The sequence below is a fragment of the Hyperolius riggenbachi genome, chromosome 6 (assembly GCF_040937935.1).
Source record: "Hyperolius riggenbachi isolate aHypRig1 chromosome 6, aHypRig1.pri, whole genome shotgun sequence".
Taxonomy (NCBI): Eukaryota; Metazoa; Chordata; class Amphibia; order Anura; family Hyperoliidae; genus Hyperolius; species Hyperolius riggenbachi.
Genome location: NC_090651.1, coordinates 315,376,027 through 315,403,844, shown reverse-complemented (window position 1 = coordinate 315,403,844; position 27,818 = coordinate 315,376,027). Strand labels below are relative to the sequence as shown.

Genomic DNA, 27,818 nt, shown 5'->3' with positions numbered 1-27,818 from the left:
CATGAACATAGTTTCGGTATTCCGCTAGGTCATGTCACTCTGCAATGTGTATAGATAGCGTCACGCAATATGTTAGCACTTTATAAATCATATAGATATATATATACATCAGAGCAGGGACAAGGTCCTCCACCACCCAAGGCTGAGACACCAAAGTGCGCCCCTCCATCCCTGCCACCCCAGCCGTCACACACTGATTGCTATTAGACTAAGAAGCTCCCCAGGGCCCACAACCTCCCCAACACCTTAATATCTAGTTATCTGGCTTGCAGTCACTGCCATGTATCCCCTTTTATTATTTCTTTCTGCTTCAAACACAATTAGGAATGACAGCTGAATGAATTGTGCGCCCCCTCCTACACTGCGCCCTGAGGCTGGAGCCTCTCCAGCCTATGCCTCGGCCCGGCCCTGATATACATACACACATTCATATATATATATATATATATATATATACCTACACACACATTTTATGGTGCATTATTGTAATATTTACACATCCCAGCCTGACCTAGGCTAGAACATGTCAGTAATAAGGTGACACTTGGCATGTGAATATTTCTCTTTTCCACGCTAGAATAGATCCGGGCTCTTTCCTCCCTTCCTGGGAGCTGCCTCCAGAAGGGTTAACGCTGTGTGTCAGTGGAAAATCCACCGAGGGATTGTTTTAATCAGGCTAAGGGGTGACATCACAGCTCTGGCTGGGTTCCGCTCTGATTGGCTGGAGATGACATCAACCTGAGTTATTTTTAACACTCCCCCAGCCCCCAGCTCCCCCCCTTCGCAGCCCATTACCTCATCCTCTCTGCTGGCTGCAGTCACCATAACAATATAGTACAGAGCACCTGGGACACTCTGCAGCCTCCTCTCTCCGCGTCTGTCCGTCCACCCGTCCGTGTGGCTGCCCGGCTCCTGCAGGTAGTGCCGCTGCATCCTCGCGCTTCCAGGCAGCATCCAGAGACGCTGGAAAGGTAGGCGATCGCTGCTGCTGCGCTGCGCTCTGTCCATAGCACTGCAGGTGCTCTCTCTGTGCTGCAGATCGCTGCCATATAGGTGGCTCTATGGGGGAAATGGGGGAAGCAGCTGATGCATGCAATGGCTTGTAGAGGCTGCACTATCCTTCTTCTTCCCCCAGACCAGCTGCTCCTATTTCCCTGGGAAAGGCAGAGGGTAATCCCTGCCAGCAGCTGTTGGGATCCAGTCTTGGTCTACATTTCCCACTGACAGCCAGGGACATGCAGGCTGCAGGAGAGGAGTGTGCCTAGGCTATCCACTACAGTCTATTCACTGCAGTTCCCCCAGTGTTGAGATCTGCTGCCCAGATTCTAGATTTAATATTTATTTCTGTTTATTTTTATTTATTTTTGCATGCCTGCATTGGGTTGCTTTTTTCCCATTCTCCTCTTTGCAGCCTCTATAGCATTTTCTGCATACTTGATTTTTTTTTTTTTCTTCCTTTTTCCCTTTCCCCTCTAAGCCTCCAGTTTCCTGTGCATGACGGAGATCTTGGAATTTCATTTATTTTGCATTACTGGAAGTTGAAAAGAAGGGGGGAAATGCTATAAACATGCCTTAATGGGATTGTGTTCCTGACTGCGTAGTGTGCTAGATTGCTTGATGTCTGATGATTGCTCTTGCGCTGTAAGAAGGCCAGGAGCGCATTGCGGAGAGTGGAATATGGCTGGAGATATAAGGCACAGCACACCTATGGATGTGAATGATGGGGGGGTTGTTTAATAATGAATGAGGCGTTGAAAGGTTGGAGCGACTGGGATGAGCTACTCTGATATCTGCGTGTATGCAACAAATAGAATATTTAAGGTGCATAAACCGTTTTAGGCCAATATTGGTCAGCGGGGTTGTTGATTGTTTGCATTTTGCTCGTGATTGCTGACAGGTCATTTTGTGAGCAGCAGCTGAATTGTCATCCACCTATATTTGCTAGTATAGAGGAGCTTTCAAATGGGAGGCAGTTCTATAGGAAAGCATACTAGCTATACGCACTATTCATAGTTCTGTATTGAGGTGTCGACTCATTTAACAGAGGTAGCATGGTGTATTCTGGCTTCTTACCTCCAAGATATATTGACCTGTTTGGTTAAGAAAGAAATAGTTTTGTTATACATATTGGATCTTGTGTACATCTGAAATATGGAGAGGCAATTCTGTTGAGACTGATGAGTTGTGGATTCCATTTGTTTTTTGGAATTATCCCTAAATAAATAAGTCTTGTATGAATTGGTCAGTGTACAGGCCATCCAGCTGTTATTTTGGAATGAAGCTGATGATACTATTTTGCTTTTAAGAACGTCTATCTCTCTATCTCTGCTCAGTGGTGGTTGTAGAACATTTTTGTTTACTTTTTGATATTATGACATAAGAGTGACAAGAATTTGTTACTAAAAGTCAAAACTGAATTGGCAACAAAGTGTGTAAAATTAAGCAGGTCAGCACGAATGGCTCTGTATGATGAATAATGTTTAAAACTGAATTAGTAATATATTACAGATAGTAATTTAGTGGTTGTAGCATAATAAGAAATAGACGTGGAACGCTGGGCATCAGAAAACAATAGACACTATTTGAATGTAAATAATACAATATTTTAATAGAAATTCAATGTATAGGCCAAGAGCACAGGGGAATTGTTGCAAACCGTTTTCTGTGTTCTGATGGGAACCACAACATTCATCTTTCACAACAACAAAAAACCTGGCGTCTCATTTATCAGTGCTTCGTTGTTTTTGTAGTATTGGCTACCTGGATGTTGGTGGGTCTGCCCAGTCTTGCTATCATGATTGCTTCTGGATTGTTGGGCAGCACAGATGATCCATTTTTTGGAATCTTTATAGCCAGCTGGACAAATCCCAGATAGACGATGCTCCTTACAAATGACACCTGGTGCTTAATTCCTGAGTTTCTCCATAACAGACGTCAGTGGCGCTGCTTCCTTGATTGGATTTAAAATAATGCAGCATTCCATCTTGATCTGGCATCATTTGTTGCCGTAACTAATGGTGAAAGCTCCCAGAATGCACCATTCTGAAGTCTGAGCACATGGCCAGACTAGTGTTGGCTCTGTATGAGCAGTAGAGGTGCACTATAGTGTAAATATGGTGGAAGCAGGGCTATGTGGATGGGCCTTCTTGGATCTGCTAGCATCCCCTGCTATGTAGAAATGTCAGTGCACGTGATGGCCAGTGAAACTGTGCTGCAACCTGGCAGCTAACCTACTGTCAACGTTTTGGAATTTTTCTGAGGAGACCGCCATAAAACCAGTAGACACTGATTTTTTTGAAATCACTTGCAATGTGCCTCATCGAAACCTAAAAGCGAGGGTCATGTTCCATCAAATGTAACATATCAGAATCCCCAGAATCAGAATTCGTTTTATTCACCAAGCACGACTGGGTCGTGCCCGGTGTTAGACTTGGCATAACATGGCTCAGAATAGAAAACATAACACTAAAGACAGGAACTTAAGTAACAGGAACACTGTATCGTGTACAATCTATTGTAAACCACAACCAGAGGCAGTCCATTGGAAACAGCCAGAGGCTGCAGACCTGGGGTTAAATGAGTGGCCCTGGAAGGGGGGGCTGAGTGGAGAGAGTTCAAGAGGTTGACAGCAGAGGGGAAATAAAAACAAATCTTATGCCTTGATGTCCTGGTGGAGATGGTCCGAAAGCTCTTGACGTTCAACATTTAAACTGACCAACTGATGTGAGTTTGAAAACTGCAATTCCAGCATGTTCCCTGCTATTCTAAGGGCCCGTTCACACTGCACGCGTTTCCAGCCGCGTTTTGGAAACGCGTGCAGGTGGCCAAAACGCACGACATCAGACATTGCATAGAGTGCAATGTCTGATGTTCACACAGCATGCGTTCCGGACCTATGCGGTCCGGGAACGCATGCTGCACGCAGATTTTACAAAAACGCGCGGCTGTCCCATTCACTTTTCAGTGATGGGATCAGCCACGCAACGCATACGAACGCGGACATGCGTGCGTTCGTACGCGTTGCGGTCCACATGCGTTGCGGTCCGCATTTTGTAGTCTGAACGGGCCCTTGGCCATTTAAAGGCCTGTAAGTTGAAGTAGCGCCTAACAACCAATCGGATTTGAGACCTCCTTTTTACTAAGTTGGTTTCTGTGCCTGTAAACTGGTTGTTTTTTCCACTTGTGCTTATACAAGAATTGTTGGAGGTCAGTGCTGTGAGTGTGGTTAAAGAACTATTTCCTATATTTAAAAAAGTCTGTGTAAAAACTAGGCCTTATTGAAGAGCGCAGTCAGAGTGGTAGCTACTGATTGGCTGATCTGCTCTAGGATTTGCCCTATGCACCATATGATCATTGTGTTGTGTAAATAGAAATTATCCCTTTAATTTAGAATGATCCTCCACTTTTAACATTTTTAATTTAGAAACTTTTTAGTCTTTTAATCTTTAAACACTATTTAAAGTGCCAGATGATCCACTTGAAAGAGACCCAAATTACGAGGGCCAGATGATAGCTTCCAGGCCCTGAAATTCTTTTAAATGGACACTAGGACCTTTACAGAATCTGGGCTATGGAGATAGGCAGTGACAGCCAAGTGGCTGATCCATATTTAACTGCTCAAGCGAAGCAGATTGACACCAATAACTCACTGCTTTGGTATCTGATTACATCACAAATAACATGCCCCAGCTTCCTGCATGACCTCACTCACAGCCTGGGCTCTCAAGTGTGACCTAATGGGCAGACCAAAGAAGGCTGTTGCTGGGCAGTGGGTTATCTATAGTGCTTCTAATCACACAATAGAAAATAGCTGGTCATTATGAACATATGCCATGACTGCACACATTTAGAATGGGGAGAAGGTCAGCTGCATAGACCTGCAGACTGGGGGTGAGGGGGGGGGGGGGGGGGGGAGGAGAACAATTACATCGGATGCCATGCTTGCCAATGGCACAGTGACTGTCGCAGCCATGTGCCGAATAAAGCTTTCTTTGTCTGATCTGCTATGGTAGCTGCTGAGTATATGCAGAGCACAATATACTATGTATGTGTAGCATACATGCTTCAACACCCTATATATTTATGTACATCCGTATAATTCTCCAGTAACAACCATAGTGATTTGAATTGGGAAGCTTCATATTTTTTTTATTTATTTTTTTTACATTTTTTTTGCTTAGTTTTTTTTTATTTTATACTGCTTTGTTTGTTTTTTCTTGTAATTTTTTTTTTCAATTATTATTTTCCATTTGGGAAGAGATGTATATTTATCTGACTGTATCCTGCACAGAATTCATTCTGAACGGAGCCATTGTTACCTTGTACAAAACCTCAGGACTTCCCATCCTCCGGGATTGACTGATACACAGGCAGCATACATCAAGGGGAGACCCAGCTAATAGGTGCTCTTTCTGCCGCTGAATGAGGAGAGAGCGTATTTCACTTATAAAATATTAATCACCTGACTTTCATTGCATTAGGAGCCGTGTCCACTATGCAGAGAGCAGAAACCCTGCTAGCTGCCTGGCTGCAGCAATTCCTATTGCCTTGGTGTTAAAATTTGGGGACAAAGGTAGAGAAAAAGGGGGAGGGGGATGTTGCATTACGAACACAAGGGAACAAAGAGAAGACACACACACTTGAATTTTTGGCTAGATGAATTGCTCATCATAGGGAATTTAGTATAAATTGTTTGTTGCTGATTCCCACCCTTTTACTAATAAGGTGTAAATGATTTGGACATACAGGTAAAACTCAAACTAGAATATTGTGCAAACGTCAAATTTCACTAATTCAACGTAAAAGGGGGGTCAGAGCTCGATCCCTTTAGGTGACATCGATGGACTCAGCTGTACGGACCTATATGAAAAAGGAACACTTTGCTGGTGTTTTGGATGAATTAGCTGATTAGAGTCTGACACTTTGAGCCGAGAATATTGAACATTTTCAACCATAGTTTAATGGTCTGAGATTTTGATTTTGGGGTTTTCATAAGCTGTAAGCCATAATCATTAAAATTATAACAAAGAAAGGCCTGACCTATCTCCCTTTGCATGTAATGAGTCTATTTCATACATTAGTTTCACCTTTTCTTCAACTATTCTTCTTTTTCGAGTATCACCTGTATGTGGGTTAAAACTCACACACATGAAAATGTATTTTAGCTTGGTGTAGCATGGAAAGAGGTTTAAACATCCACATTTTACAGCTTTTCCTATTGTGACATCTGTGGTAGTCTCATCTCTATGCACCTCTGTGGTCTACACCTGAGCCTGGCATTTTCAGGGACAAAGAACAAAATGTCTATACCCAGGGCCGGTGCTGCTAAAGAGGTAAAGGGGGCAACTGCCCCAGGGCCCCAGAACTTGTAGGGGCCCCCAAGGTGTCTCCTCCCCTAACTGCTGCTCCCCCTGCAGAGTCTTTGGCAGAGTAGTGTCTCATCTGTGCTGGTGGGCAGATGAGATGCTACACTGCTAAAGGGCCCAATAGGGAAATTTGGCTGCTACAATGGGCCCCTAATGCTGCTTTTTGGTCAGGGTGTCTGTCGGAGGGCCCCTGGGATAATTTTGCCCTGGGACCCCACTGTTACTAGAACCGGCCCTGTCTATACCCCCATAAAGTAGTATTATATTTAAGGAAAAACTCAAACTTTAAAAAGGACCACTATTGTCAAAAATTGTAAAATTTCAAACACACATGTATAAGAAGTTTTTCTCTCCGAGTAAAATGCACTATGAATTACTTTTCTCCAATTTTGCTGTCACTTACTTGTAAGCATTTCAATTCTGACAGGTTTTGGACTAGTCCATCTCCTCATGCTGGATTCTCACTCAATATTTCCTTTTTATTCTTTACAAAAGCACTCCATGCAAAGGATCTGTTCAAAGATGCCTGCCGGCCTCCTTACTCGCTTGAACACTCTTTTGGCAGTTGATCTGAGCAACTGTTGTTCAGGACCTGCTTTTAAAAATAAATAAAACCCTGAGAATTCCCTATGAGGAGATGGACTAGTCCAAAACCTGTCACTTCTGTCAGATTTTTTACAATGTATTGTAAGTGACCATGACATATGGGAAAAAATTGTAATGCCTTTTTTTTTCTCTGGAAGAAATGTACATTATATACATATGCACATTATATACATATGCATTTACATTTTTCATGAGTGGTCCTGTAAAAGAAAATGAATGTTAATTACTAGTGTATTTATACTTATCTGGGAATTCTTCTAGCCCCCGTTCCCCGTCGTCACGCTCTTCTGCGCATACACTGCTCAGCTGCGCGTGTACTCCCGTCAGACAGGGGTTTTTTGCACCTGCACAGTCGTACTGTGCAGGCGCAGAACGCTCCTGGGGCCACGTCGGACATGCGCAGAAACGCACAACTGGCCAAGTTACCAGCAGGGTTAACGCCAAAATGGAGAGGATGGCAACGGAGCCCGCACACCTAGTAGGGCTAGAAGAAGCCCGAGGTAAGTATAAATATACCAGTAATTAACATCTCTTAAGGAAGACCAAGATCAGCAGATTTAAAGGGTTTGGTGTTCACAAGCCAACTATGCTCAGTCTGCTTTCATCCATGTTATTCCCAACACATAATACGTCTGAGATTCTGAGCAGAATAAGAAACTGAAACAAATCTGGTATGAATAGATTGGGATGTGTCCTTCCAGCTTAACCCCCTGCACAGCTCTGACTTTCCCCAATTACAGCAGATTGCTTGGCTGCGCTCTCAGGGCTACGTAATGTTTGAGAGCCTCATGCTCTGACTTTCTGCCCCGGCCTGTGATTTACTGCAATTAATAAAACGTTACTCGGGAACGTGTGCCAGCCCCAGGGGGGGCCGCAGAACAATGCGGTGTGTCCTGGGCTGTTTCTCAATACATGGCGGGCAGGCATCATGTGTAAGGAATGTATTTCCTCCTCCTGGGCTGCTATACCAGGCAGGTTATACACAAAGGACAAAGACTCCAGTGCTGAGATATGAAATCTGGTGCACATGTGGAGGAGGTGGTCTGCAGCAGTCATATTCCTGCCATCATTTTAGAGGCTGAATCGGATTGGCTGCTTGGAGAAAATGCCACATGTCATGCAGTTTTCAAGTAATCGCACGCAATGGGCTCTTTTTTTTAATAAGAACCGCAACAAAGGAGAACGTTTGTTTGCAAGATGAACAGCCATGGCCTTAAAGCGAACCTTAAGTGGAAAAAAAAGATAATGAATTGTATGTGTAAAGAGTCTCATATATTTTTTTTTTTAATTTTTTTTTTAAATTTTATTTTCAGTTATACAACCTTTTTTATAATATAACATTGCATCATACTGTCACTGTTGCAGTTGTAAAATCACTCTTTTAAGCTATAGAACAAAGCAGAAATAATGATCCTTTGAACCTTCCTGCATTCAAACCTTATCTCAAGCTGCCTCTCCTTGTTTCTTGGCTGTTTAAGTGCTACAGAAAACAGGACTGTATTTAACTTAGTGGGTCATATAGCGCAGAGAAGCGCTTTTGCATAGATAACTCTTCTTGTACTGGAAAACAAATGTTTTGCCCACTAGGGGAGGGTTCTGTGTGAGAGAGTAGTGAGGGGTCAGGTCATACTAGCATACATGTATGCTACTTTGTTGGAACAACAGCCCTGCTTTCTGAGACATGAACCTGTAATGGGCTTTATTTAAGTACTTGTCTTTCACAAGAACAGTTTGTACCGCCTCACAGTATTGCAAAGTCATTCACTTGCTGCTCCATGGCCTGGCTGTGCTACCGCTGCGCTATGTAGCGTTATATAGATCTCTATTGAGAATATAAGACTTCTTGAGGTAATGACAGCTGTTTATTTGCATGGGGTATTTACAGAGATCGGGTTCTTTTATGTAAGCATTTTTCTACCTGTCTAAACAAGCTGTGGGGATGGAGCTGCCCTGGTGTACACCCATTAGCTCATACTGAAACTATGCATGGGACACCTAATAATAAAGTCAGTTTAATTGATGTATCAGACATGGCACCTACTTATCTGTGGCTATCTGATCTCACCGTCTGGGCTTGTCTGCAGGTTTACTATATCACTGTGTTAAAAAAAAAAAAAAAAAAAATGCAAATTAAATATTTTGGTGCTACAGCAACTACAGGGCCTCAGTGATTCAAGTACACACATAGCAAACTACTGAAGTCACCCGTCGGGGGTCAGAGCTCGATCCCTTTAGGTGACATCAATGGACTCAGCTGTACAGACACATCTCAGCTGTGTAGCTAACTGCGCACTGTATTGCTGGGGGGGGGGGGGGGGGGGGGGTGCGGCAGAGGGGCAACGGAACTGTGGATAGGAAGTTCTGAGTTCAGGTCCGTTTTAACAATTAGAAGTAGTTTTCTTCCTGTTCTTGGGAGAACCCAACCATTCTATTATATTGAAATATAGAATCCTTCTCTCTGGAGTGAGGTTTCTACTTCTTACATGTTCGGATAGCATGGTTGTTGGGGCTGCTGAGTTACTCGCAAGGTAGTATAACCAGGATCAAGATGACCTCACCAGATTTTGACAAATTTAGAACAGTCAGCTCTGGCCAAAATGTTGCCAAGACTATTCTAAAGATTTCTCTCTCTTTCTCTCTAAACAGACTGTCTACAATGGGTGGAGAAAGGAAGCCTCCCCATGCGATACAGGCCCAGAAGCTGGCTGGAATCTTGCGGGAGGGCAGTGAAGGACTTCTGGTGATTGACTGTCGATCGTTCACTGAATACAACAACCTCCATGTGGTGGGTTCCGTCAACCTCTGCGGCTCCAAGCTGGCCAGGAAACGACTTCTGAAGGAGCTCCTTGTCCTGCCTCATCAGCCGAAGGTTGGTAGCCAGAACATCTCACTCGTCAGTAAGATGCGAGCCAAGCTGAGCTTGTCTGGTATCCAGTTACCGTTTAGACGAATAAACAGCTCACTTGTATGACAACACTTGTGATTCGGTTGCTTTTAAGTGAATATGAATCATCCAGCCTTAATATAGGCCCCGCCGGTATCAATATTGATGGGATGCCGGCACCAAGAATGCTTGAGGTTTTAAGCTGACGAGATCAGTTTCCATTGATGGTGCTCAGAATTATAAACCCTAATCGCTGAGTCCACTGAACACGGTCAAATCATTTGATCAATATTCTTTAGAGCTTTTCCAGTCACCATACCTGAATTATGTATATAGGAGTCCTTGTAAATACAAATCTGTGGAAGCAGTTTGGCACTTTGGAGATAAAATGATAATTTTGAGGTGTCTGAACAGTTACATAGTTATTTTGGTTGAAAAAAGACATACGTCCATCGAGTTCAACCAGTATAAAGTACAACACCAGCCTGCTCCCTCACATATCACTGTTGATCCAGAGGAAGGTGAAAAAACCCTTACAAGGCATGGTCCAATTAGTCCCAAAAGGGAAAAATTCATTCCCGACTCCAGATGGCAATCAGATAAAATCCCTGGATCAACATCATTAGGCATTGCCTAGTAATTGTAGCCATGGATGTCTTTCAACGCAAGGAAAGCATATAAGCCCCCTTTAAATGCAGGTATAGAGTTTGCCATAACGACTTCCTGTGGCAATGCATTCCACATCTTAATCACTCTTACTGTAAAGAACCCTTTCCTAAATAAATGGCTAAAACGTTTTTCCTCCATGCGCAGATCATGTCCTTTAAGAAGGCCTAGGGACAAAAAGCTCATCCGCCAAGCTATTATATTGCCCTCTGATGTATTTATACATGTTAATTAGATCCCCTCTAAGGCGTCTTTTCTCTAGACTAAATAAACCCAGTTTATCTAACCTCTCTTGGTAAGTGAGACCTTCCATCCCACGTATCAATTTTGTTGCTCGTCTCTGCACCTGCTCTAAAACTGCAATATCTTTTTTGTAATGTGGTGCCCAGAACTGAATTCCATATTCCAGATGTGGCCTTACTAGAGTTAAACAGGGGCAATATTATGCTAGCATCTCGAGTTTTTATTTCCCTTTTAATGCATCCCAAAATGTTGTTAGCTTTAGCTGCAGCGGCTTGACATTGAGTATGATTTAACTTGTTGTAGATGAGTACTCCTTAGTCCTTCTCCAAGTTTGATGTCCCCAACTGTATTCCATTTATTTTGTATGGTGCTAGACCATTGGTACGACCAAATGCAGTATTTGTTTCAGATCGCCACGACATGAAGATGAGATTGAATTTAAGGTAATAGATGGAAGACTTGGGGCTCTTAATATTGCTTGTGCCAACGCCATCTGTTTGATCATTCACGCTAATTGCTCATTGTAGATAGTTCCATGCATGGCCTCCATAAGAGGTTCCTGCAGACAGTCAATCATAGTCAAGTGGTAAACAAGGGAACACGGTTCATGAAACTGAGCATGCAATGAATAGTGTTATTTGCAAACCCGGATAATGCCGTGTGCAGCAGTTCAGTACCATTGCGAGCGGAGAGAGTTGCGAAGCTGCATTCCACCTCTTGCTTCACGTGACTCTGATGCTTCCTCCTCCCGGCTTGGAAGGAGGAAACCTCACAGCCACATTAATAACGACATGGAACACAACTCCGTGACTCTCTGCGCTCAGAATGGTGTTGAACCGATGCACACGGCATTATCCGAGTTCCTGAATAAAGAAAGCCGGATTCGAGCAACACTAGCAATGAAAGACTACCGGTACACTTTTGTAAGTTATCTTCAAGCCATCGGTAGTTGAAGTATTACTTGGCGACCTGAGCCTTGTACCCAATCTAGCCTGTGTACCAGTGTCCCTAAAGTTCATTTAATTATCCAGCATGCCGGGTCTCTAAGCAGCAATCGGGGACTGAGTTCATTGTTCCCCTCCCTATCCGTGCCGCCAGAAGGTGCTGTGTTGTGTTGTCCCTCCTACCTTTTCCAACGCAACAGATACATCACTCGGCTATTGTACAGCAGGGTGTTTGTACAGCGGTCAGCTCCCAAAGTGTGCATCAAGGGAATTAGTTCAGATCCCTGACAAGCATTATTGCACCTTCTCTTCTAAACCACATTCTGCTTCCGCAACCTATTTCTCTGAAAGTACTGTTTATTCTGACATGCTGCTGGTAACAGCTGTTTCTATTGGCCGGTTATGCACCAGGTTTGCTGTGAAGCAGGTGACTGGCATTGTGTTTATCTGCAAAAGTCGTTGTGTTTGCCTGATACTAAATCCAACTTGTCTCTTCAACTCAACAGATTGACCCTTCATTTGAGAAGCAAGTTGTGGTGTATGACCAGGGCAACCATGAGCTTTCTCCTGGCCATTTTGTATCGCTGGTTGTGGGCAAGCTGGAGAAGAAATACAGCTCTGTGTCTCTTTTAGAAGGTAAGAAGATTTAAAAAAAAAAAAATAAATAAATAAAAAATAAATAAATAAATAAATAAATAAATTAGTGGTAGTAAATTGAAGAATGTGTCGCTTAGTTTACAGCCTGAATCCACTCTTCAGTTGTTAAAACCAGAGAAATGTATATTTTTATATATATTTATGCAGCTTGAAAATGGAGCAATCAAATGCAGTAGATTTAGATTAGCTGGATTGATGTTGCGTAATGAGCATTGGAACCTGACCAGTCGGGCGACGGCGTCATCACTGGACTGACAGTTTGTTCTGCTGCAATGCTGGGGGGTGTAGGGCTGACATAGCGGGGCAGATGTGACATTTTACGGTGGACCTCAAGCAAAAAAGCTAGTGGCTGGAGCTAGGCCGAATTGATCCGCTCAGTGGATTGTGGGCCAAGTGGCATCAGGTCGGGGATCAAGGGCTGCTGTACACACTTTGGAATTATTGGCAGAGGCAGTAATTATCTGCCGCCTCAGCCAAAGCCAACTTTTAATCTAGTGTGTGTACAGGCCTTAACACCTTTTTTATGTGGGGGGTGAGCTTAAAGGGGAACTGAAGAGGTATAAGGAGGCTGCCATATGTATTTCCTTTTAATCAATACCAGTTGCCTGGCAGCCCTGCTGATCATCTGCCTATAGTACTATTAGCCATAGCCCCTGAACAAGCATGCAGCAGATCAGGTGTTTCAGACTTTAAAGTCAGATCTGACAAGACTAGCTGCATGCTTGTTTCTGGTGTTATTCAGATACTACTGCAGAGACATAGACCAGCAGGGCTGCCAGGCAACTGGTATTGATTAAAAGGAAATAAATATGGCAGCCTCCGTATACCTCTTACTTCAGTTCCCCTTTAAGCTTCTTATGGTGAAAGGTAGCCTTTAGTTTGCCCTAGGTATGGATAATATAAAATAAGATGATATATTTCCATAATGGTTTTCCTGTGTTTCTTGGATTTTTGTTTTGGGTAAAAATCAACCAGCAAAGGTTTGGGGTTCTTTTGATATTTTTTTTTTCTTTAACATATTAATCACTGAGATTTTGCTCAAACCAATAAAAACAAAATTGCAAAACCACAATAATTTTTTCCTTCCTGCTAGTCAAGTGTGATCTCATTGAAAAAAACGCAGCCTGTAATTTTACTGCCTTGCGTAGCTCTGAGAGGCTTTCACTGCAGCCTTTAAGTGCAATTATGTAAAAGCATGATGACTGAATCGTTTAAATTGAAACGCTGGGAGAAGCGGCAGCAGTATTAGATCACATTACGTTCTTATATTTTTATTTTTTCTGAATGGTGGTAAAAGGGAGAGTGGGATGATCTAAGTTACATTCAGAGACTGCGACTGCCATCGATTTTTCTTTCCATTCAGTCCAAAATTGTCCTATTGACTAGTTTATCTATTTCCGCGTTATATCATGTTCTGAAGGACTCCGCACTCAGCAAGTGTGCTCTTACTGGATTTCACAGTGTGAGGCCTGATCCATGTCTCCGTGGCTTAGGTCATCACCCCAGAGACAAACAGCAGCCAGGCTGCCGGAAGGGAAGAGTAATAGAGCAGTTCTCACAGAGGGCGCATGAAGCGGCCTGTAGTCCAGTGCTGACTAGACTAATGTGGCGATTACCGTTAATCTATAAGGGCCCTGCCACACGCCTGAAAATCACTAAACCCAGTAGTGTTCAGTTTAATAATGGTCACTTCAATCTGATAGACTGCAAAGAACGCATTGTGTTTGTCTTTGAATTTACAGGCTGAAGCAGTAGAGTGTTGTACAGCGGTAGCAATCAGAAAAAGCAAGAAGCGTATCGGGCGCATGCAGCTTTTGGACAAATCGGCCGCAGCCATAGACTTTAATTGAAAATATTGGGACTTAGACTTGCATGGCCCGTGCGGCAGGGAAGGGTAAGGCGGTGCAGTGTGTAAGGAGCCTCAGACACTAGAGATCAGAAAGATGAGGACTTCCAGGCCCCAGGTATCATTGAGAGGAAATAAATATGGCAGTCTCTATACGTCTTTCACCTCAGGCTCCTTTTATGCCGCAAGCAAGAAAGTGATCGCGGTAATCTCATGACTGTACCGATGTCGTGAGATCGCAGAAATGATCACTTGTTGCTCAAAGAATCGCAGATCATCGGAAAGATCGCGTAGTGGGTATGAGCCTTGAGTAAAACGATTCCATTGTAGCTCTGCTTGCATGCCTGAAGCAAATAGATTACTGCAGCAGACTGACACACCCATCTTGCATTTTCTGTCAGGAAGATAAATTGCTGTTTCCCTGCACATAAAAACAAGATAAAACTAATTCAGCTGTACCAGAAATCCTTGTGATATGCAGAACTGAACTGAGTGGATTTCCTTTCCTCAAGTGGAATCTCACTTCAAGTATTGCAGCTATCAGCGATAATATCCAGGGAGGGGTGTTATGAAAGAATCCAAAATAATGTCGTCACTTTGGAAGCATTTAGGCTGGATGTAATGCTTAGAAGATGACTGTTTACCCCCCCCCCCCCCCCCCGCCTCTCGTGGCTTTCTGCTGGCAATCCATCCGCCTAGCTGGGATTTGCAGCGTACATTAAGAATTGGCTCCGGCCCAACTTTTCATTGCTGCTCAGAATCACATTTTCTCACACACACAAATCATCTCGTCCCCGGCAAACGCTGTATTATCTGTGCAGTCACCCTGCTTTAAATGGCATATGCCGCAATCGCCCATCCTGGCGAACCAAATTAGGTAACTGGCCAAAAATAGTCGGAGGAAATATATGCTGTAGAACACCTTTTATAGAACACTTCAGGGAGGGAAAGCAAGTCAGGATACTGGTTTAAAATGACCAATGGCTGGACCAGTTTAAGTGGGCAGGGGGCTCCGTGGCAACTCGCGGGTTCCCCCAAAGTCAGTCCTCGGGGCCCTGAGGTTTTCCCTCCTGCCCCCTGATAGTTTCCTCATGACTGATCCACGGGACCCCTGCATGCTGTATAGCTGCATTGTAATAACTCACCTGTCCTGGCAGTTGCTCCATCTCCACGGAGCAGTGCACTGGGACAGGTGAGTTTAATAGCTTGCCTGTCCCAGCGTGCTGCTCTGTCCATGCTCTCTTCATCCCCACTGCCTGCCTCTTGTTCAAGACCCAGCTCAGGTTAGCCACACATCATGCAGGGGACTCGGGAGCAGTCAGGGGGAAGTCACCTGAGAGGGCCCAGCTGCGTGGAGGGGTCCCTGGGGCAATTACCCCCTTTGCCTTAATGCCAGTGAGGGGCCAATGGGAAAAATGCCTAAATACATCCAAACCAGTTAGGTCAACAACCTTCTTTGCAATGTAAAAAAAAAAATACTAGTGTACATGTCATTATGACACATTATCACAAGTGGCAGTACTTTTGGGCTCCAAGGTATTTGGTAGTTGATGATAAAACATGTTATCAGTAGTAAAGCTTTTTTCCCAAAATCTAGATTTAAGAGACATCTTGGACTCCAGAATCTTTCCTAATACAACTACCTAGCTTTATCCTAACCTTATTCTCTGTCTTGTGCCTAACCCTAACCTTCCCTTCTCTCCTGGCTAGCCCTAACCTCCCCCTTCTTTGTTCCTAAACCTTACCGTGCCTCCTTCTGACCTGCCTAGCCCTAACCTCCCCCTCTGTCCTACTTAACCCTAACCCCCCCCACCCCCCACTATGCCCTGCTTAACTTTATCCTCACTGTTTCAGTGGTGCCTGGCCCTAAACGCCCCTCTTCTGTTCTGCCTAACTCTAACATCTACCCTTCTCTCATTTTTAAAATACTATGTCCTCTGCCTGCAACACATTGTGAATAATTGAAACAAGAATGCAGATCAGATGTTAGTACATACATGTCCCGGTTTTGTGAAACAGAAAAAAATGCAGGACGCTATACGTGGGTAACACAGTGGCATAGTGGATAGAACTCTTATTTTGCAGTGCTGGCTTCCCAGATTAAATCCGGGCGAGGAATTTATGTGTATGCAGTTTATATGTACTCCTGGTGTTTGCGTGGGTCTATTCTGGCCACTCTAGTTTCCTCCCTCATTCCAAAAGTCTTCAGATCAGAAAATGTGGTCCTGTCCGCGCCCCCCACCCTCAAACATGCACCCTATACACTCTTTTGAACATTCGATTATGACGATTGACAGATTAAATTGTGAGCTCCTTTGAGCACAGTTAATGACATGACTATGTACTCTGTAAAGTGCTGTAGAAGAGATGTCAGTGAGTGTAATGATGCTTTTGTTTATATTTCCTCTTGGTCGAACTTACCAGTTATTATCATTATTGTTTGTATGCAAGTTTGGCATGTGTATTCCATGAGTATGTATTGTGTGTTTCAGGAGGCTTTGCAGAGTTCTCCTCACAGTTCCCGAATCTTTGTGAAGGCCGCACCTCTAACTTTATGCACACAAGCATATCCCAGCCCTGCCTGTCCACCTCAACCGTGTCAGTTACCCGCATCCTACCACACCTTTACCTCGGTTCCCAGAATGATGTCATGGATCAGGTATGAACCATAAACATAATAATCAGATCATGTTACAGGAAGCTTTCTGAATGCTGTTTGTTTTTTAACCTTTTCATGAGACACTTTGTGTATACAGTGCTCTATTCACTTCACACGGTACAAAGGGCTAGCAATAAAAAAATAAATTAAATTAAAAAAAATCACGTTTTTCTCCATGCGGACTCACAGCGGTTCAGGGCTGCAGTTACTTAGGGCAGGCTTCACAGGGGACCATGATCATTAGGGAGCCTTGTCCAAACACTCCTTACGGTTTTAGGTGCTGGCTTGAGCCAAGATTAATGGGGAATTCCGAATATATATTTTTTTTTTTTTTTTAAAGGTTATGTGGAATTGCAGGTGCCTCTTTAAAACACTATGGCCCTATAGACAGTCATTGAGTGCATTCCACCCGCCTCCCCCTGCATAGCAACAGAACATATTGCTAGCCTGCAGACTAGTGTCATGTCTTTACAGCCTTGCCCCTGCACTGCCACCCGAGGGATCAAGTTTGTACGTGTGTATGAGACGTAGGTCTCTAGAAGCATTAGAGATAACGTTGATGCAGATTAATAGATCAGTTCATAAGGCAGCTGGTTAACCCTATGATTGCTGCCTGCAGGAATTGGGACTTGATCGCTTGGGTAACTGTTTGGAGCTGAGTCCTGTACAGACAAGTCATTAGGCTGTGTCAGAGTTTTAGATCCCTTCAACCGATCACATTGTTCTCCTCCTTTCCACACCCACTGGAAGCGACTCTGTTGTCGCTCCTCCCCCTCCATAGCAGCAGAATGTGTCACTCAGCTGTAGGCTAGTGGCGTGTCCATTACTCAGGCTCCAAACTGTCATCTGAGGGTCCAAGTCCAGATCTCTATGAGCCACAGTCATTGTGCACAAGTATGCACCTTAGCAAGTTAGTAGAAAAACAATACACTGTTTTATCAGTTGCCGTTATCTGCACTTCTGTAGTAACACCTTACATTTGCAATCAGTTTTGCCATCCTTTCTTTACACCAGGCAGCACCCTGCTCCTTCAGTCAGTTTGGCTCTGCTAGGCACTCTCCTGAGGCTCTGCTTCAGTGTGTATATTTCTCGGTTTTAGCAGACCTCACTAGACGCTGACAGACCTGAGGGGGTTCCCGCCAAATATATTCATGTGGCATGTGGGAGAAAACAAATACAAGGAAAAATTGCTGTGGCTTTCCAGAGGAACTGGTGACAGCTGTATTCCTCGCTTATGTAATGTAGATGTAAAAGTTTGAAGATCGTGGGAAGAATTCTGAGCTTGTTCGCATAGCCCCACTGTTCCCACTGCTGTAGAATTTAGACTTGCCTCAGACTTTGACTTTCCTTAGATCAGTGATCTGCAAACTTGGCTCTCCAGCTGTTAAGGAACTACAAGTCCCACAATGCATTTGCCTTTATGAATCCTGTCTGTGGCTGTCAGACTCCTGCAATGCATTGTGGGACTTGTAGTTCCTTAACAGCTGGAGAGCCAAGTTTGCAGATCACTGCCTTAGATGCTTTGGTTGGAATACATCCCCTGAACACAGCAGCTGTGTGTGTGGGGTCCTCTGACTGCACTGTAATGTGAAGAAGTATTTTACCTGTGATTTCTTATGCTGCTGTTCACACTTCGCTAAGTAGTGTAGATAGACATGCATATTGTCCTCAGGGCTGTGGAATCGGTACAAAAATTATCAGATTCCTCCGTTTATGAAATCTACGACTTCAGATACCCAAAATTGCTCTGACTCCTCAACTCCTATTACCTAGCCTTATACTTACCAGGGCTGTGGAGATTATACAAAAATCATCCAACTCTTCAGCTTATGAAACCACTGACTCTGACTCCAGGTACCCAAAAATTGCTACGATTCCGCAGGCTCGATTGTTCTCTCCATTGATGAGGCTTTTGCCCTATTTTGGGTGGATGTAGACCTAGACATTGAAGTTGTTGTTTTTTTATTTTTTTTCCATCTCTCTCAACTTGGAATTTATATTATCTTATAAATCATCCATTTATGTACAAATGTGTGCCGCTTGAACATTGACCAACCGAATCCCACCACAGTGGAATTCTCGGTTTCTTTTATAAGTTTGTATAGTTTTGTATCTCAGGATTTTTTTTTCTTGCATCTCACGGACCATTCCTAACCACACCATGTGATTTTTGACTTGCACACCTCTTGTACATCTTTGCTTTGGATACTTGTGTCTGTAGGAACCACCTCTCCCTACTCCCTGCATGGCAATCAGAGGTTTGGCCTTATTTATCCAAAAACACCCCAAATCTTCATAAATAAAGCAATATCTGTGTATTTATCTTAAATCAAACCTGTGTGATATAAAATATACTTGCCTAGGTAGAGGGGGAAGCCTTTGGGTAATTTGGAGGCTCTTCCCACCCCCTCTGCCATGCCCTTCCTGTGCTTGGACCCCCTAAAGCTCATGGCTGCGCGACTGTATGAGAATGAGCACTGTGCAGGCAAAGTAGCATGGAGCAGTGCTGCAGAAAAAGCAGAGCCTGATTGGTTCAGTGTCAGTGCGCAGTTACAAGCACCAGTGACAACCCAGTTAGCAGGCTTCTGGGGGTCCCAGCACTGGAACAGTGAGACGAATGGGGCGGTGCTTCACTCTACCTAGGTAAGTATCCATTTAGGAGACTTTTTTTTTTTTTTTTTTACACTACAGGTTTCCTTTAATTCTATGCAGGTTTTATCTTACAAAACGAGTGCAGTCTATCCAGGGCTAAATTTTTTCCATAGAATCCCTGCCTCTGCTCTCTATGAATGACAGGTCCACATTGTCATGTCTTGGCTCTAAGTTTAGTTTTACTGAAAACTCATCCGCAGCAGTTATTATCCTGATCTAATCGTGCTACTTAACAATTTTTTTATAGGAGGTTATTAATCAGAATGGCATTACTCACGTCCTGAACGTTAGCTGCAGCTGTCCAAAGCCGGCCTTCATTTCTGATAACCACTTTCTGCGAATCCCCATCAATGACAGCTACTGTGAGAAGATCCTGCCCTGGCTGACTGCAGCTGTTGAGTTCATAGGTGAGTGTATAGCAGTCATTTCCTATATCATATACTGCTTTTGGAATCCCACTAACTGACAACTGAAAGGACACAACTAGCTAACACTCAGATTCTTGTAAGATTTATGTAGAAATATTATATAATTTTATTTATTTATTTTGTTCACCCACCTTCCCTTGTGCTCATTGTGACTAATTAGTAGAATCCTTGTGACTGATCTACCTTCTGTAGTTGTACTCTTGGTGATGGCAAGATAGGTTAGTGAAGTCTTTGGGTCTCTGAGTAACCTCTTGACTCTTTAAAGCCACTGTCCATTGGGGTCTGATACTGTATGTTCTTAAAAGACAACTGAAGTGAGAGGGATATGGATGCTGCCATATTTATATCCTTTTAAACAATACCAGTTGCCTGGCTGTCCTGCTGCTGATCCTCTGCCTGTAATACTTTTAGCCATAGATCCTGAACAAGCATGCAGCAGGTCAGGTGTTTCTGCTATTATTGTCAGATCTGACAAGATTAGCTGCATGCTTGTTTCTGGTGTACTTCAGACACTACTGCAGCCAGATAGATCAGCAGGGCTGCCAGGCAACTGGTATTATTTAACAGAAAATGAATATGGCAGCCTCCATATCACTCACTACAGTTGTCCTTTAACCTCCCTGGCAGTAAGCCTGAGCGTTGCTCCCGGGAGCTTAATGCAGAGTATATCGCACACCTGGCGTTTTTTACTCACCTCCAGGGGAATCTAGATGTCTGTAGCCGTTCTGCTTACTGTCCTCCGAGGCTCTGAATCACTCTGGTGAGATCACCGTCAGTGATCTCACTACAGAGTTACAGCACCACCTGGAGGACTGAGGGAAAATTGCAGCGCTGGAGCCCAGGGAGGTGAGTGAGAGCTGAGGCTGCTGCAGAGACTCTGGCGGCATGTTTTTTTTTTCCTGATTTTAGGGTCTGAAACGTGCCGAAAAGACCCTAAAATCCAAAAATGATCATACCCCCAGGGAGGTTAACCATCTCTCCAAGACTTCTAAAACGTTGTAGAGAATGGGAGAAGGTGGCACTGCAACACTGAAAAGAAGGGTCTTGCCTCATCTGCATCCAGAAATTTCAAATATCTTGTCTAACCTGGAACCTGTTCTGGCTCTAGTCTCTTTTTTTTGGGGGGAGGGTGGCGCTACTGGGCTCCATCAGCTCCCTGATTTCTTTTCAGTTTGTCCATCAGCAACCGGGTTTCTCTTCCTCCTGTAAACTCAACTCCTCGTAGAAATCTGCTTATAGAACAAACCTTTTCACTAAAAATGTAGTGTATGAAGAGTGCATAAATGAAAGGAAGTATATTTTGTATGTGTCCTAAACTTTCTGAGTAGCTCAGGTGCTAAAACTCTGGCTTGTTTTTTGCAGAGGGATAAGCAGGTTGTCCTCAGTGACTATATTTAGGAATAAAAAAAGCTTATGGTGGAGCTCATCTCCGTTTTGTCTTTTTCAGGAAAAGTGCAGTTGGTAAATGGCAAAGTGCTGGTCCATTGTCTGGCTGGTATCTCCCGCTCTGCAGCTGTGGCCATTGCTTATATCATGCGGTCCATGGGGCTTTCTCTGGACGATGCTTACAGGTAAGGAAATGCCCTGACATGTGCAACCACAACGTTAAACCCATTAGCAGCTTCAATATAGAGTTCTAGTCTGAGATAAGTGCACTGCTTTTGACCTCAATAGGCAGAACTCATCGTGCTGTAATTTCTTGGAAGGCTTTGATCTCTCTCTACTAGCAGAAAACCTAGAAACTGAAAGCAGAAGTCCTTTGTTACTGTCTCACACTGCCCCCTAGTGACAAATGGCCATAAATACACGTCACAGCAGTACTAATTAGAAGCAAAGGAAATGTAAGAAATTTTAAAAAGGTGCTTAAAAAAATTGGCCTAGAGCACTTGCACGCCTCGAAATAAATTGGCTGCTAAAGGGTTAAATGTGTGGAAATTTGAAGGAGGTTTAACATGGAGAGTGTCCAATTTAGTATAAAAAAGATTGACTGCTTTGTGTTTCTGGAAGTTATTAAAATGCAATACCCAGATAAGGCTTCAAACTTTAAATTCTAGATTCACCAATTTAGACAAGTTGATACTCCTTTAGAAGTCTGAGCTATAAAATTATTAGCAGTTCTGTTGTTAGAATTCGGGTTATTGAAATTTCGAAACCCGTATTTCGCCTTTCAGCACCTAGACATGTGGGCAGGGTCAAGGGGAGGTCGCTTATTTGCGCTTCACGTTGCATTTCATGTGAGACACATGAAACCCAAATAAGTGAACTGACCCTGTGCACTTGTCTAGGTGTGATAGTGTGGTGACAAGTGAATTTGGGTTTCTAAATTTCAATAACCTGAATTTGAATTTGTACACCACTAATATCCCATTCTCTTCTAATAATGCAACCATTTATGAAGCTGTTTGGGAAATTTTGGGGCTGTGGTGAACTATGTAGGTCGTTCCAACGAGTCGGGCAGAAATGGCACAGGAAACGTGGGTGCACCAGGTGCCGCCATAAACCGTAATGAGAATTATGGCTAAAGCAGGTATCAGGCAGAAACATGGGAACCATCGAGATGGAACCCAAAACAGTATAAGTTGGCTGCCAACAATAGCTGGCAGCCGAATTACATCTTGCCCCACAATCCACGGCAGCTTGGAGGCGGAAACGGTATTAGAATGTGATTGTTTTATTGCTGTGCAGTTTTGAGGAATCTGTACTGAGAGAGAGGAACAGGTTCTGTATGATGACATTTATTGCTCTTTGAACGGGATGATTTGGATATATTATGATTTAATGCGATTTTAACCCTTTTTTTTTTTTTTCTTTCTGCTCAGGTTTGTTAAAGAAAAGAGACCCACCATATCTCCCAACTTCAACTTTTTGGGGCAGCTTCTTGAATATGAGCTAAGTTTGGCCAAGTCACAGAAGATGCATCCTTCAAGTCCAATTCATGCAGATGGTTCAACAGACCGAGGAAGCTCTGAGCAGCAATGTGATGACAAGCCAACAAGTATGGAGCAGAGTTGCCAAAGCAATCACTCGATCACCTCTACGTTGCAGGAGATAGAAGTGGCTGTGGATGCTACTAAACTGGACAATAACTGTGCAAAAGAAGAGTCTGAATCCACCTTGGCGGGCAGGTTTACCACCATGGGGATTTCGTCTTACCAACGACAAGAAATCAGTAGCTTAAAGCGTTCTTTCTCTCTGGACATTAAATCTGTATATACGCCCTTATCCTCATCTACAGAAGCAAACAAAAACTTTTATCAGCCTTCCAGGTCTCAGCTTGTCCCATCCAAACCTCTTTCCTCAAAGCCAACGGGGCTGTGGGACCGCTTTCTTGGTTTTGGACTTAATTTCCTCTACTTCTACTCTGAAGAAGAAGAAGCACAAGAAAACTTGGGTCACAATGTAAGACCAAAGGGAATCTGTGAACAAAGGGAGGTCCCAGAAAACTTGAAAAAGAGGAGAGCTAATACAAAACTTCTTGATGAAGGACCTTCTCGTCCATTCACGCTGAACATTCCCAACTGCAAAGGCCAAACCTTTTTGACGGAGAAGACCTTGGAAGTTGGCTCACGAGTGAGGACAATCTCTCCAGTTCCTCTGTGAGGAACATCTATCCAACTTATTTTTTTGGGATGCTGTGTATAGTAGACAGGACATTTGGGATCTGCAAAGTGCACAGAACATTTTAGGTCTTGCTGTTGACTTCCCCACCTCCCCAATCCTTTCTTTTCCGCATGTTGAAGATCCCAGACAGGCCTAAATAGCATGCTGAGAAATGAACTTGTTTTCAAATGTTTCTTCATATTGAATGAACAAAACAAGGACTATTTTTGCAGGCAACAAGCAGGGCTTTGTTTTACGTGACGATGCCACCATAACTGGAGGTCTGCCGCTACTTTTCTGTTTGTTTGTTTTTTCGAGAACTTTCTGAAGACTTTTGGCTAAAGGCTCTTGTGTGCAATTATCAATACTGACCTGGAAGGGGCAGCGTTTTCTACCGCTGTACATCCTTCTTCAAGCTGAAAAGACTTCTCACGGGGTGGACACGGTTCGTTATCTGAACTGAGTTTTTTCCGATACAAAGGGGTGGCGAATGCATTGTGTACCCGATATACCTCGTGCTTCACCCTTTTGTTTGGGTAATATCGTGGTGTGTTGTGACCATCCTGCTTTGGACACTTTTGATCCCACTTGGTCTACCCATCCAAAATTAATGGCATACTGCACAGTTTGGTCCATGCAATTTCACCCTTGGTGTAATGTAGAAAGGTATTGAGGGTAGGTCTACAACAAATATATCTTTTTGTTTCACTCCTCTAGGTCCTACCTGAATGTAAGCCCTAGAAGCCAAGCAGTGTCCGTGACAATACCTTGCTGCCCTTATACCTCGGTTGTTATTATTATTCTGTTTATTGCTGTGAACTTTATTTAAGAAACCCCTAGCATGCTTGGGATGTGCTCCCCTGCATACAACTACAGAACATTGCCCACCTCTCAGGATCTGAGGACACTGTGTTGTCCTTTTTACTATTAGCAGGTGGTAAAAAGAGCTTATTTTATTTGTTGTTAATTTTCATTATTTATTTATAAATGTATTTTTGTTTTTTCCATTTTTCTTCCCTTCTTGCTTGTGTTGAATAATCATTGAAGCCGCTAGTGCTGTCATGTTAAAGTGGACCTGTCACTTTTTATTTATCAGTAGCCGTCATTTTGTGACTCAGTATTAAGCCTGTTCATTCAGTGAAGAATCTTTTATGGTCGGCTTGGTTAGCGAACTACAGTCACCATATATGAAGTGTCTAAAATTAGTAACTTCTGCTTATTGTAGCAGGAAACCATACTGCATTGCAAATTGACCTTTTCTTACGAAGCTAAACTATTAGATTTTTCCCTGGATTGTGTTCACATGACAAAGCATAGAGTCGGCTTCCTGTAGGCATAATTATGTGACCATAGCTTCCTTTAGGCATAATCATGTGACCATCACTCGGGTGAAATGAAAGTGAGGCTTTTTGGCTTTCACAAAAAATTAGTTTTGCAGTGCTATATTGGCTTATACTACAAAGTGTAGGCCTCTTATTACACGGTATATGTAGTTTGTTGAGGTTCTTTAACTCAACCAGGCTGGATTTGTAAAGTCATGATAAATTGCTAAGCGTGTCTTTGAGCTGGCCACAAAATGACTGCCTTTTCTTGGTTGACAGGTTTACTTTAATTCTTGTACCGAAGGCTTTGTGACCTGCTGGAGGATTTAAAGTGTTCGGGTACTTAAGTGTGGATAAATTGTCTTAAAATATCCTGTGATCCATAATGCAAGATACTTGTGCTATTGGTTTTAGCTGTTTGACTTTAAAAATACTTGTATGTCACTTCCATGGTTTGCAGTAGTATGCATCACCCTACTCCCCTCATTCTGTATCTGCTGAAGTGCCGGTCGCAGTCTGCACAGATACAGAAGAGTGCAGAGATACATTTTACAAGTGGGGAGAGGGAACATTTTAGAAGCACAAATATGAAACCATAATCCTTGCACAGTATACTAGTAGTATACGGAAAGCGTACAAGCACTAACTGTACAAAATACTGGTGGTGACAAGCTAGTATTTGAGAACGGGGCTACAAGCAAAGAAGGGTGGGTGTGTAGTATGCATGATCAAGGCTCCATTTTAACAACACTTAAGTACGCAAATACATTAGGTTTATATAGGAAGAAAAGTCGTCATGCTAATGTTCATGATATGTTCATAAATTATTTTCGAAGGGAACGGTCCTCTTAAAGGGACAGTACTGGATGAGTTTAAACCAAATCAGAGTACAGAACATATGCCTTCAAGCGTCAGTTTTTACTCCTTTAAGTAAAAAAATAAATAAATAAATAAACATTATATTCTACATGCATTTGTGGATCATTTTCCAGTTGCAGAAACATTGTTGGCTTGGCTTCACTGCTAGATCTATAACCGATATTAATATTATATGCATACAGCATTGAGCATGGGGCATCATAATCACCTGGTGGGAAGGTACGTGCTCCTGTTGCCCAGAGCAACCATTTTATTTCACTACAAAACAAACTAAAAATCTGATTGGTTTGCAAACGACACACCCCTGTAGTTAATGACCTCAGATAATCGTTGCCCAACCTGGTCATTTATGGTCAGCTCCTTATACATTCTATACAGGCTTCCCTGGAGCGCTAGGAGTAGATACGCTCAGCTGGGGTGGTAGGGCGTGACTGACCAGACTGAGAATTTTCAGCCAATCCCATTTTTCCTGAAATGGTTATGGAGTAATATTCCTTTTAGTCTTTCCATGCAATCCTCCATAGTAATGAACACACACTCTATTGTTCTAGGCTGTACTGAGCTTAAGGTGGGCATGACTAATGGTGGCTGGAAACATGAGCCTGCTTTCACCTATGTAGTTAGCAAATTTTGATTGAGTTTGACCTCAAATTTGTCATATTATTCAACTTCCGAACATCTCTTCAAAAGACTGTATCTAAAAATTCTCTTCACTCAAAGATTTAAGTGTGTGGCTACATTTTAATACTGAGGCTGCTTATAACAGCCAATTTATTATTTCAATCATACAGTGCAGGCATAACAGCTTGAATCTGATTGGTTGCTGAGGTCGTTGCCTTCAAAATTTCCTGGATCAGTTTCCTTAACAAGGCTGTATGAGATGGAGTACTCCCATGGCGGCTTCTTCCAGCCATTGCTATATGTTTGGACTCCTGCTAAGCCAGTGTTGGGGTTGGTTTGTCCCTGCTATAATATTTTACTGCTGCTGGGAAATCTTCTTTCTGTCTATGTAGAGCATATTACTCCTAAAGGCTTATGGTTTTGCTGTATCGAGTCAGCTCACAATGTTTGTCGAACCAAAATGAACTTGCACTAAAGAATAAAACGTTTTCCCTTCAAGCACTCTCTCATCCCTTTTGATAAAGGGGATTGATTGTTTTAGGACAAAAAAATGGGGCTGTTTTTATAACTGAAGCAGTTGAAAAGCTGTTGCTCGTAGTAATGATTCAGTTTTTAATTTTTCCTAAATAAAACAAGGAATCGTGCTACGGAAGGCAATAGATACACCTGTTAAAGGTTATATGTTCAGCTCCCATTTGACTACAAGACATCGACATAGCCTATCTGTATTGATTGAACATTGTCTTCTGTGTGCGTTTGGTCTTCATGAGCTTCTTAAATGCTCTCAAACCAGCCTCCGTAGTCCATAAAGATAATGGCGTTCTGGCATAGAAGCGGTTGGGATGTTAGGGTTACCTATAGCATCCAATCAGTTTCAGCTGTTCAACAATTCAACAAGGACAAATCTAATAGTAAGCATGTTAAGTGAATATAACATACCCAATCATTTTTTAAAGGCCAAATGTGCTTGCCACTTCAGTATAGCTTGCTTCCTCTACTCTCTGGATTGCTCTGGTAGGTGGGTCAATCAGGTTTGACCATGTGACTCCCAAAGTAGGAAATCATAGATACCAGACTACAGTTCCCAAAATCCCTGTATTCCTGTAGAAACCATGGGCTTGATTCACTAAGACAAATAGCATGCCTTATTAAAGTAGCATAGCGAGCGTTACAAACTTATGCCTGCTAATTGGCAATAACGAGAGCTCCACTCATCCTGCCCTGAGCCCCTGTGGGTCCAATCACAAAAGGACATTATCCCCGCATATTGATAGGCTCAATAGGCTGCCTGTCACTTGACAGGAAACTTGACAGGCAGCCTATTGGGCCAATCAAAGTGCGGGGATAATGTCCTTTAAAGTGATTGGACCCACAGGGGCTCAGGGCATGACTGGTGAAGCTCTCGTCATTGCCAATTAGCAGGCATGAGTTCGTTGCTCTCGCTAT

General features: G+C 43.1%; 1 protein-coding gene and 1 long non-coding RNA gene across 3 annotated transcripts in view; one reads left to right on the top strand and one right to left on the bottom strand.

Moving 5' to 3' along the window:
- LOC137521702 (uncharacterized) overlaps positions 1–1,125 on the bottom strand; it is a 35,272-nt gene extending 34,147 nt beyond the window's left edge. The window contains exon 1 of the long non-coding RNA XR_011022181.1: positions 796–1,125. This is a non-coding gene — a long non-coding RNA (uncharacterized lncRNA). The remainder of the gene's footprint in view (positions 1–795) is intronic.
- LOC137521700 (dual specificity protein phosphatase 8-like) lies at positions 801–27,533 on the top strand. 2 transcript variants are annotated; one of them, XM_068241324.1, is made up of 7 exons: positions 801–971; positions 9,618–9,840; positions 12,215–12,344; positions 16,704–16,870; positions 19,770–19,929; positions 21,398–21,521; positions 22,770–27,533. In XM_068241324.1, the coding sequence occupies exons 2-7, from the start codon at positions 9,628–9,630 to the stop codon at positions 23,548–23,550; spliced, it is 1,575 nt and encodes a 524-aa protein (XP_068097425.1). In that variant the 5' UTR covers positions 801–971; positions 9,618–9,627; the 3' UTR covers positions 23,551–27,533. The 2 variants fall into 2 exon arrangements, with proteins under 2 accessions (XP_068097425.1, XP_068097426.1); XM_068241325.1 differs by lacking the exon at positions 801–971 and adding an exon at positions 5,274–5,402.
- The last annotated feature ends 285 nt before the right edge of the window (positions 27,534–27,818 follow it).

What these genes read in the sequence shown, in the direction of transcription:
- LOC137521700 (XM_068241324.1), top strand. Translation starts at nt 9,628, where the DNA reads ATGGGTGGAGAAAGGAAGCCTCCCCATGCGATACAGGCCCAGAAGCTG. An exon ending in TCCTGCCTCATCAGCCGAAG is followed by an intron (nt 9,841 to 12,214) that starts GTTGGTAGCCAG and finishes TCAACTCAACAG; the next exon opens with ATTGACCCTTCATTTGAGAA. An exon ending in TCTCTGGACGATGCTTACAG is followed by an intron (nt 21,522 to 22,769) that starts GTAAGGAAATGC and finishes CTTTCTGCTCAG; the next exon opens with GTTTGTTAAAGAAAAGAGAC.